The sequence below is a fragment of the Ranitomeya imitator genome, chromosome 2 (genome assembly GCF_032444005.1).
Source record: "Ranitomeya imitator isolate aRanImi1 chromosome 2, aRanImi1.pri, whole genome shotgun sequence".
NCBI lineage: Eukaryota > Metazoa > Chordata > Amphibia > Anura > Dendrobatidae > Ranitomeya > Ranitomeya imitator.
Window position 1 is genome coordinate 723,605,370 of NC_091283.1, and position 12,074 is coordinate 723,617,443.

General features: G+C 42.7%; 1 protein-coding gene across 4 annotated transcripts in view; it reads left to right on the forward strand.

The window, feature by feature from the left end:
* WAPL (WAPL cohesin release factor) overlaps window positions 1-12,074 on the forward strand; it is a 133,819-nt gene that overhangs the window by 67,026 nt on the left and 54,719 nt on the right. For all 4 annotated transcript variants that reach the window (XM_069753190.1, XM_069753191.1, XM_069753187.1 and 1 more), the window contains 2 exons: window positions 2,865-3,001; window positions 11,954-12,065. In XM_069753190.1, coding sequence (XP_069609291.1) covers window positions 2,865-3,001; window positions 11,954-12,065 — 249 coding nt within the window. The remainder of the gene's footprint in view (window positions 1-2,864; window positions 3,002-11,953; window positions 12,066-12,074) is intronic.

Genomic DNA, 12,074 nt, shown 5'->3' on the forward strand with positions numbered 1-12,074 from the left:
TTTCGTTTTTGCATTTTTGTTTTTTTACGCCCCTCCTTCCTAGAGCCATAACTTTATTTTTCCGTTAATATGGCCATGTGAGGGCTTATTTTTTGCGGGACATCAGATTGCTCCTATGCAGCTGAATTACAGGCTTGCTATGCAAGCACCCCGACACTTGCAATATTCACCTGTCCCCATTCCACCGCCATGTGCCGCTGTGTCTTCCGGGTCCTTTGGCTGTGACTGTTCAGGCAGAGGGCGCGCACTAAACACGTCATCGCGCCTTCTGCCTGAACGTCAAACAGAGGACACGGAAGACAGAGCCCGGAAGTGGAATGGGGACAGGTGAATATCGCATGGCTCACCCTCCCCCGTCGTACTCACCCCCTCTTGGAGCTGTCTCTGCTTCTCCGATGGTCTCCGGTGCGAGCCAGCAGCTTGTTCCTGTGTTCAGCGGTCACATGGTACCGCTCATTAAAGTTATGAATATGCGCTCCACGCCTATGGGAGTGGAGTTGCGTTCATAGTCATTACTTTAATGAGCGGTACCACGTGACCGCTGAATACAGGAAGAGCTGCAGGCGAAAGAGACCATCTGATAAGCAGAGACGTTCCGAGACCACGCTGGGATGAGGTGAGTATGATGTGACAGCCGCCACTCCAACCCCTCCCCCGCTGCCCCCCCCCGGGACAAATACTCGAGTATAAGCCGAGGGGGGCACTTTCAGTCTAAAACAATTGGCTGAAAATCTCGGCTTATACTCGAGTATATATGGTGAAATGTTCATTTTTTTCCTTCCACATTGCTTTCGTTTTCGTGAAGCACTTAAAGGGTTATTAAAATTGTAGAATGTGATTTTGAGTACCTTGAGGGGTGCAGTTTTTAGAATGTTGTCACTTTTGGGTATTTTCTGTCATATTGACTTCCCCAAACTCACTTCTAATGTGAGATGATTCCATAAAAAATAATGGTTTTGTAAATTTTGTTGGAAAAAGGAGAAATAGCTGGTCAGCTTTCAACCCTTATATCGTCCTAACAAAAAAAAAAAAATTCTAAAATTGTGCTTATGTGACATGTTAAAAATGTTATTTATTAATTAAATCAGAGAGTCATGTCACACAAAATAAAGGCACAAACATTAAAAGTTTGTCATATTGAAGAAATTTTACCACTGTCATGAAGTAAAATATAAATATACTTTTTGTTATTTCTATGTTAGCTTACTGACCGAGCACTCCGCCCTTCACCATGTGGTGGTTTTAGTTACAGCAGGTTCCTATCTACCCATAAATGCCGGATTTACTGAGAGAGGTGTTCACATTCACCCAGGAATTCAGACATCAGCTTTAGAGAGGTGTTCACATTGGATAGGGACCCATGAGACTTATGGGACCACCTTGACGTTGGTTGATGGGCAGACATTATTTGGCCAAATTTTGTGGAAAGCGTCTCATTTATTTTTTCCCTAATATTCAAAAGCTGTATTGCTATTTATATTTCATACATTTCAGATTGACATGCTTTAGCACGACAAAGTGGAACCCTTTCCTTTTTTCTATAAAGTACAATATGTCACGAAAAAACAATCTCCGAATCCGTGGGATCCGTTCATGCGTTCCAGAGCTATAACCTCATAAAGGGACAGTAGTCAGAATTGTAAAAATTGGCTTGGTCAAAAAGATCAAACTTGGTTCTGTCACTAAGGGGTTAAATGAGTTGTCCAGTTTAAAATGTCTGCACTCCATGATCTCAATTTCTCCCAGTAGCAGCACTTTCAGTAAAGTGGCTGGGAAGCATTGTAATGCTATTTACCTCGATTAACCCTATATCTTCAGATAAATTGCATTTTCTGAAATGACTGGTTCCCATTGTGTCAGTGTATATCCGGATGCTCAACATTTCTCCCACTGTGTGTACACTGGACCCATCTGGAGACGAAATGCAGCTAATAAAATACTGAATTCATATCCAATTGTTTAACTCGGATTGCTGTCAGAGAAAAATTATCTGGAGTTACAATAATAATAGACTCTGGCATCTGCATGCAGAGAATAAGGTGATATTGTTGCGAGCCTGTCACAAATCATTAAGGCATTCATGGCAGCTCAGGGTCTGCTGAAATTTAAATGTTTGTTTTTTTTCCCCCCATTTTGGTCCAGCAACAGTTGTCAGTCTCTTGTTGGCTGTTCTATTAGGCTGGTCAGCTGATGTTGGCTGGTAACCACTCCCACCTCCCTTTAAATAGTCACATGACCCTTGTGACCATTCAAAGGGAGTTAAAGTGCCAGGCGTAATGACAGGCACTCAGCTCGCCTCGCTGATGGATGTAGTGATGTGGACCAACGCCATTCTCTATTGTCAGCAGGTTCTATTTCTTTCATTTTAAGGGCCAGCGTTCAGTCTTTGACATTAAAGTTAGGAAGTTGTCTCTGTAAGTGTGACTGAGGATGGGCGGGGTATAGGACTATGAAGATGGAATGTGTTTTTTTAAGCATGTAATATTCAGTATTTTCACGTTTCTAGTCCATCTCAGAAATGGGAAGACCTGTAAACCCAAATGATTTCACCCTTATTAATCACTGAAAGGGCGTTTGGTAAGATTATGTGCCTCTGCTTTCTGTAAACCTGTGAGTTCTTGTTCACCCCAGTAGTAAAGGTTGCCTCCTCACATTAGTGGTCCATGCAGCGTACTTGCCAGCCTGACATTGGTCAGTAGTTTTTTGCTTTATACCAGTGTGGTTGCTCACACCCCAGACCGTGGGGTTATGTCATAGGAATAAGAAACATAACCCTACTCTATTACTGTCAGTGCTGACGATGATTGTAGAAATTCACTGCAGTTCACTCAGTAAGAGTCTCATACATGTATTTTGCCTTTCAGCTGTACACAGTTGTCCAACATGTGAAGCACTTCAATGATGTGGTGGAGTTTGGTGAAAATCAGGAGTTTACGGATGATATCGAGTATCTGCTGAGTGGATTGAAGAGTAATCAGCCCATAAACACAAGATGCCTTAGGTGAGATGAGACTACAACTGGGATTATACTGACCGCTCTCTGGCAATGTGTATGTGGCCGTACAGATCATTTAGTTCCCATGCAGAATGTAGGTTCAGCTAGTGTGAAATGTGAGAGGTTATGGCTCAGCCAGGAGCAGTAGACTGTACGAAGTCAGGAAGCCCCCGAGTCCTGACGTGTATGACGCATAAACTTCAGCTTCTCTGCTGCATAAGTCACTATAGAGCTACATTCTGAACAAGCCGCACATCACTGGGCACTGGCTAAACCGCTATGGAGAACAGTGCCGCTAGACTCCTGGCCATGCTTTCTGAAGAGGTTTGCCTCTCCCTGGTTTAGTATGATTAATCATCTGAAGACAGTGAGGTCCATGAAGACATGATTTGTTGAGTACCTAGGACGGCCTAGGCATATTGGGAACACTGCCAGAATTAATAGCAAAGCCACAAAAAGATGGATAAAAAAATCCTCCAAAATAGACAGAATGCACATCAGAATTTTTGTAGGATTTTTTTATTCCTCTTTTTGTGGCTTTTCTTTTAATTTTAGTGTTAGGACTCTTAAGTGTGAGGACCCTTGATGTTGTTTGCGAGCTTGGATATCTTGGTCAAAATATCATCCAATACCTCATATGTTATGTTTTTTTTTTTTTGCACATAATTTTTCAGGGTGCAACCAAGCCCACCATTTTTGGCCTTGTAAACTAGAGTGTCTGTTCTCATGGTGTGCTCTAAGATAGTGCTGGGTGTCACAAATAGGCTGTTAGCTAGACAGTATGCATCACCTGTGTGTGACCAGCACCCTATACAAGGCTATACTACCAATCGCCCCCTCCATGAATTGGTAGGTTGTGAGTGGTTGTCTCATCAGTATTTTGCACCTGTGCTGCCACCATCTTTGCTACAGTCATGGCCAAAAGTATTGACACCCCTGCAATTCTGTCAGATAATACTCATTTTCTTACTGAAAATGATTGCAAACACAAATTGTTTGGTATTATTATCTTCATTTAATTTGTCTTAAATAAAAAAAAACACAAAAAGAATTGTCCTAAAGCCAAATTGGATATAATTCCACACCAAACATAAAAAAGGGGGTGGACAAAAGTATTGACCCTGTTCGAAAAATCATGTGATGCTTCTCTAATTTGTGTAATTAACAGCACCTGTAACTTACCTGTGGCACCTAACAGGTGTTGGCAATAACTAAATCACACTTGCAACCAGATGACATGGATTAAAGTTGACTCAACCTCTGTCCTGTGGCCTTGTGTGTACCACATTGAGCATAGAGAAAAGAAAGAAGACCAAAGAACTGTCTGAGGACTTGAGAAACCAAATTGTGAGGAAGCATGAGCAATCTCAAGGCTACAAGTCCATCTCCAAAGACCTGAATGTTCCTGTGTCTACCGTGCGCAGTGTCATCAAGAAGTTTAAAGCCCAAGGCACTGTGGCTAACCTCCCTAGATGTGGACGGAAAAGAAAAATTGACAAGAGATTTCAACGCAAGATTGTGCGGATGTTGGATAAAGAACCTCGACTAACATCCAAACAAGTTCAAGCTGCCCTGCAGTCCGAGGGTACAACAGTGTCGACGTATACTATCCGTCGGAGTCTGAATGAAAAGGGACTGTATGGTAGAAGACCCAGGAAGACCCCACTTCTTACCCCGAGACATAAAAAAGCCAGGCTGGAGGTTGCCAAAACTTACCTGAAAAAGCCTAAAACGTTTTGGAAGAATGTTCTCTGGTCAGATGAGACAAAAGTAGAGCTTTTTGGGCAAAGGCATCAACATAGAGTTTACAGGAGAAAAAAAGAGGCATTCAAAGAAAAGAACACGGTCCCTACAGTCAAACATGGCGGAGGTTCCCTGATGTTTTGGGGTTGCTTTGCTGCCTCTGGCACTGGACTGCTTGACCGTGTGTATGGCATTATGAAGTCTGAAGACTACCAACAAATTTTGCAGCATAATGTAGGGCCCAGTGTGAGAAAGCTGGTTCTCCCTCAGAGGTCATGGGTCTTCCAGCAGGACAATGACCCAAACCACACTTCAAAAAGCACTGGAAAATGGTTTGAGAGAAAGCACTGGAGACTTCTAAGGTGGCCAGCAATGAGTCCAGACCTGAATCCCATAGAACACCTGTGGAGAGTTCTAAAAATGGCAGTTTGGAGAAGGCAGCCTTCAAATATCAGGGACCTGGAGCAGTTTACCAAAGAAGAATGGTCTAAAATTCCAGCAGAGCATTGTAAGAAACTCATTGATGGTTACCGGAAGCGGTTGGTCGCAGCTATTTTTGCTAAAGGTTGTGCAACCAAGTATTAGGCTGAGGGTGCCAATACTTTTGTCTGGCCCATTTTTGGAGTTTTGTGTGAAATGATCAATGTTTTGCTTTTTGCTTCATTCTATTTTGTGTTTTTTCATTTAGGACAAATTAAATGAAGATAATATCAAAGAATTCGTGTTTGCAATCATTTTCAGGAAGAAACTGAGTATTATCTGACAGAATTGCAGGGGTGTCAATACTTTTGGCCATGACTGTATATGGGTTTGCTGCATCTTGCATTAGTTCTGAGACCTGGGCAGGAAAATACTGCTGCCCTTGTTGGCCGTGTTAACACTGAATGCCAGCCAACCGTTCTCCAACATACGTTACCTGAATTGGCACAAATCCCTGGATGCCAGAATCTTGTGGGAAAAGATTGTCCACTACTAGAACAACCCCTTATTGATCAAAATGTTTGCCCCCCCCCCATAATATAATAAAGCTTATTCTCCCCTTCCTTACTGAAGCCGTACCCCCGGTATCTGCACTTGCTCTCCCCGCGGCTCTCATGTGGTGTTATGTCACGTGATACCGGTGCCGAGTCAGCGCAGGTGTTACTTTCCACGCCTTCAGACAAATCCAATATGGAGAGGAAGTGTGGGCTGCAGCTTCTCAGACTTCCTCTTCATGCTCAATTCACCAGGAGGCGAGTACAGTGACGCCAACATCACATATCACTGTAACAGCACGGAGCCCCAGCAAGAGCAAATAAGCTTTATGGGGTCAAGCGAAAAGTATTACAAGAAGTTGTCCAAATAGTGGACAACTTAATTTCAATGGTTTGTCCATAAAAGTTGTGTAGATGATGTCCACATACGTCTAGCCATGTGTTCTAGGTGGGAATCTTATTTATGTAATATTCTTAACGCTTTCTATGTTGTTTGTTTCATTATTGTGCGCTGTGTTTTTCCTCTCCTTCCAAGGACCTTAATTTTCTTTCTTTTGACATAGCCCTATGCTGCACAATCGTTATGGCCCCATAAGATGCTCCATACAGTCACTTGCCCCATATAGTGCTGCACAAGCGTTATGGCCCCATAAGATGATTTATACAGTCACTTGCCCCATATGCTGTGGCTGCGATAAAAAAAATAATCACATACTCACCTGTCCATCGTTGAGGACCCCGGCACTTTCACCTGCTCCTCATTCGGGTGCGACTCCGTCTAGCACTGACGTTCAGCAGAGGGTGCACACTGACCACATCATCGCGCCCTCTGATCTGAGCGTCACTGCCGGAGGACGATGAAGACTGAGCCGCACCGGAACGAGGAGAGGTAAATATCGTGCAGCGCTCCAATCCCCGTATACTTACCTGCTCCTGGTGCGGTGCAGTCCCTGCTTCTCCCGGCGCTGCATATTCTTCCTGTACTGAGCAGTCACCGTTACCGCTCATTACAGTAATGAATATGCGGCTCCACCCCTATGGGAGGTGGAGCCGCATATTCATTACTGTAATGAGCGGTACCATATGACCGCTCAGTACAGGAAAAATATGCAGCGCTGGAAGAAGCAGGGACGTGCAGGGACCGCGCCAGCAGTAGGTGAGTATAATTAGATAGCCCCCGCTCCCCCTCCCCTGCCGACCCCCGGGTATGACTCAAGTATAAGCCGAGAGGGGGACTTTCATCCCCGAAAAATGGGCTGAAAATCTCGGCTTATACTCGAGTATATACGGTATGTAATTTAATAACTTGATGCAAATTCTTAACCCCTTAACGACTGCCGATACACCTTTTAACGCAGTTAAGGGTACTTCTGCCTCACTGCGCCGCTGAGAAATAAGGGTATAGCGCCCCCCAGAGTCGAAATTTCTCTGGGGTTTCATCTACAAGGGGTAGCCGATACCCCAGAAAACATTCTGGTCAGTTTTTACCAACCCCAGTGTTGCAATCGCCGTTATTAACCCCTTCAAGTCGCGGCCCTTTTTCGTTTTTGCGTTTTCATTTTTCACTTCCCTCCTTCCCAGAGCCATAACTTTTTTATTTTTCCGTCAATATGGTCATGTGAGGGCTTATTTATTGCGGGACGAGTTGTACTTTTGAACGACACCATTGGTTTTACCATGTGTTTTACTAGAAAACGGGAAAAAAATTCCAAGTGCGGTGAAATTGCAAAAAAGTGCAATCCCACACGTGTTTTTTGTTTGGCTTTTTTGCTAGGTTCATTAAATGCTAAAACTAACCAGACATTGTGATTCTCTTATGCCATTTTCCGATACCCGAAGCGTCTCCATTTTTCGTGACCTGGGGTCGGGTGAGGGCTTATTTTTTGCGTGCCGAGCTGACGTTTTTAATGATACCATTTCGGTTCAGATACGTTCTTTTGATCGCCCGTTATTGCATTTTAATGCAATGTCACGGCGACCAAAAAAACGTATTTCTGGCGTTTCGGATTTTTTTCTCGCTACGCTGTGTAGCGATCAGGTTAATGCTTTTTTTTATTGATAGATCGGGCGATTCTGAACGCGGCGATACCAAATACGTGTAGTTTTTTTTTAAATTGTTTTATTTAGGATGGGGCGAAAGGGGGGTGATTTAAACTTTTATATTTTTTATATTTTTTCATATTTTTAAAAACATTTTTTTTTTTACTTGTGCCATGCTTCAATAGCCTCCATGGGAGGGTAGAAGCTGGCATAGCCTGATTGGCTTTGCTACATAGCAGCGATCATCAGATCGCTGCTATGTAGCTGAAATGCAGGTGTGCTGTGAGCGCCGACCACAGGGGGGCGCTCACAGCAGGCCGGCATCAGTAACCATAGAGGTCTCAAGGACCTCTATGGTTACCTTCCTGATGCATCGCCGACCCCCGATCATGTGACGGGGGTCGGCGATTACATCATTTCCGGCCGCCCAGCCGGAAGCGCAGGTTAAATGCCGCTGTCTGCTTTTGACAGTGGCATTTAACAGATTAATAGCGGCGGGTGAATAGTGATTTCACCCGCCGCTATTGCGCGCACATGTCAGCTGTACAAAACAGCTGACATGTCGCGACTTTGATGTGGGCTCACCGCCGGAGCCCACATCAAAGAGGGTGACACGGCATGCGCAGTTATGTCGTGAAAGGGTTAATGGAATAACGGCGACTGCAAAAAAAAAAAAAAACGGTTAAATAGAAAAATGTATTTTTCATTAGTGTTAGGGTTGGGCTAAAGTTAATGTTGGGCCAGGGTTAGGGTAGAGTCAGGCCAGGGTTATGTTAGGGGTGTGTTGGGGTTAGAGTTGGAGTTAGAATTGGGAGGATTACACTGCTTGGGTACATCAGGGGGTCTCCAAACGCGACATAATGCCACCATTAATTCCAGCCAATTTTGCGTTCAAAGCGCGCTCCTTCCCTTCTGAGCCCTGCCATGCGCCCAAAGAGTGGCTTTCCCCCACATACGGGGTATCTGTATACTCAGGAGAAATAGCACAACAAATTTTGTGGTCCATTTTTTTTTTTTTTTTTTATATGAAGTAAAATGTTCATTCCACATTGCTTTAGTTCTCGTGAAGCACCTGAAGAATTAATAAACTTCTTGAATGTGGTTTTGCGCACTTTGAGGGGTGCAGTTTTTAGAATGGTGTCGCTTTTGGGTATTTTCTGTTATATTGACCCCCCCAATCTCACTTCAAATGTTAGGTGGTCCCTAAAAAACAAATGGTTTTGTAAATTTTGTTGGAAAAATGAGAAATTGGTCAACTTTTAACCCTTTATAACGTCCTAAGAAAAAAAATTTGGTTCAAAAATTGTGCTTTTGTATAGCAGACATGTGGGAAATGTTGTTAACTGTTTTGTGAGACACCACTCTCTGATTTAAGGGTACAAAAATTAAAAGTTTGAAAATTGCAAAATGTTCTACAATCTCGCCTCCATCATTTTATTTGGGGAGACAAAAGGGCAAGAGTAACAACACATACTCTTTATAAAAGTAAAACTTTAGGAGGTGCAGGCCACCCAAATATTTCTGCTTACTACTACGCATTTTTGATTAAAAATAGTTTACATTGGTGGCCACATTCAGAAATTCTGGCATGGTATGATATCGAACTATATTTTAATAACAATAAGTCGCCAAATGGGTTAATTCTAGACTCCCTGCTTCTAAAAAAGAAACAATCAACTCTCCATCCCATTTTTCAGCCAATTCTGGAAGCATGGAAAAAATTGGCATCTTCAAAAAGAGGCACCAATAAATTTGACTCTTTGAGGAATTTCTCCTTACCACTTATATGCTCTTTGTTTGGGCACGATGTAAATCCCTTTTGGGCTACAAAAGGTATTAAGTTAAAGGACCTCCTCCGTGATTCAAAATGCCAGCCATTCAGTTATTTAAAAAAACAAATACGATTTTCCCTCCTCTCTTTTTTGTCAATATTTGATTCTCAAAGAGAATATTATTAATTTTCTGAAATCCGCCACGTGAATTTCTGAATCAGCTACCAATCTAATTAATAATATTGATCATGGTATTTTTTGGAGTGTGAAATACATATACAGGTGGATTAATAACTGCTCAGACTTTATCAAGACCCAAAATTTAATTAAGTGGGAATCAGAGCTTCACTTAAATCCCAATACTATAGAGTGGGAGGTGGCATTTTCTACATCCCTTGCGTCCACCATTGCAATATCCCTCCAAGAGACTCATCATAAAATTCTGACTCGTTGGTACTATACCCCCGCCAGAAAATTAAAATAAATAAATTAATAATTCTTATTCACCAGATTGTTGGAGGGGATGTGGCCATCGTGGCAGTTTAGTTCATATTTTGTGGCATTGCCTTTATATTAGACTCTTATGGATATATATATATAGAACTTAATTAATAAAATTCATTCCACGGACATCACATTATCCCCACAACTGGCTTTATTGTCTTTGGACACACAATCAATTTCACCATCCTTGGTGGCGATTATTACTCACATCCTGCTTTTTACCAAAAACTCTATTGTTTGTCATTGGAAGAGATCAGAACCTCCCCCCGCCCCCCATGCTTATTTCATGACATTGTGGACAAAATCCACATTCCTAATTCTTATGAACATAAGTTTGCCCTGATTGACAATTAGGTTCGTTTTTTTTTTTTTGTTTTTTTTGTACACAACATTGTGATTGTTCACAAGAACTTGCAGGTCCTTCATGTTCCCTTCTTTTCTCTTTTGTACTTTTTACCCTTTCCTTTCCCTGACTCCCCTTTTACAAATGTTTAAAATGTTCAATAAAAAGATTGAAAAAGAAAATTGCAAAATGTTAAAAAAAAAATTTTTTTTGCCAAATTTTCTTTTTTTTCATATATAAACGCAAGTTATATCAAATAAATTTTACCACTAACATGAAGTACAATATGTCACGAAAAAACTTTCTCAGAATCAGTGGGATATGTTGAAGCGTTCTAGAGCTATAACTTCATAAAGTGACAGTGGTCAGAATTGTAAAAATTGGCTTGGTCACTAAAGGGAATCTGTCACCTAATTTTGGCCCTATAAGCTTCGGCCACCACTGTCAGGGGCTTATCTACAGCATTCTGTAATGCTGTAGATAAGCCCCCCACCCCCGATGTAACATGAAAGATAAGAAAAACAAGTTAGATTATACTCACCCGGGTGCAGTCTGGTCCAATGGGCATCGCAGGTCCGGGTCCGGCGCCTCCCATCTTCATACGATGTCGTCATCCTCGTTGCGGCTCCAGTGCAGGCGTACTGCTTTGCCCTGTTGAGAGCAGCGTAAAGTACTGCAGTGCGCAGGCGCCAGGCCTCTGTGTCCTTTCCCGGCGCCTGCGCACTGCAGTACTGTACGCTGCCCTCAACCGGGCAGAGAATTATGCCGGCGCAGGAGCCGCAACAGCAGCAAGGAAGAGGGCGACATCCTATGAAGATGGGAGGACCCGGACCTGCGACGCCCATCGGACCGCCCGCACCCTCCCTCTAACTTGTTTTTCATATCTTTCAGGTTACATCGGGGGAGGGGGGGGGGGGGGGGCTTATCTACAGCATTACAGAATGCTGTAGATAAGCCCCTAATGGCGGTGGCCAAAGCACCATATTGGCTCTGTCACTAAGGGGTTAAATAACCGTTACTTAACAATATACTAAATATCTAAGCACAGCTTATTGATTGAAGCGGGTTCATTAATGGTATCAAATCTTTTCAATTTGCTTATCCATTTTTCTGCTAGTTGATATAAATTTTAAATGTATCTGTAGAGAGAGATGTAGTGGGGGTGTACTGCTGGTGTTTTACGTTCTCGATCAGTTACCATCTCCAATTCGGCTTGTTGCTGAATTCTGCTGTGGAAATTGGGCAATATGTGACATCCCCTGAAATCAATGCCTTCCATTGACTTCTGTAGATAAGTTGGCTCTCTAATATGTGCATGGTCAGTGTTTCGTTCGTAGTGTCCTTTTATAGCGTTATCGAATATCGCCCACTTCTTCGTATGCGTTGGCGCTCTAATTGAGGCTCTTAGAAGTGATATATTATGAAGACTGGATTGAAATAAGTTTTGCTTCCATTACATGATCGCGAAGGGCATGCTTTATGGTTTTTTTCCACTTTAGATTGCACTGGCGTATTGTATATACTTTTACATCCCATTATTGGTTAATAAGTGGTTTTATACAAAATGTGTCTTCTATTTCAGTGTTATCAGCTTGGCAACTAAGTGTGCAATGCCAAGTTTCCGAATGCACCTGCGAGCACATGGGATGGTAGCCATGGTTTTTAAAACACTGGATGACAGTCAGCATCACCCGGTATGTGAT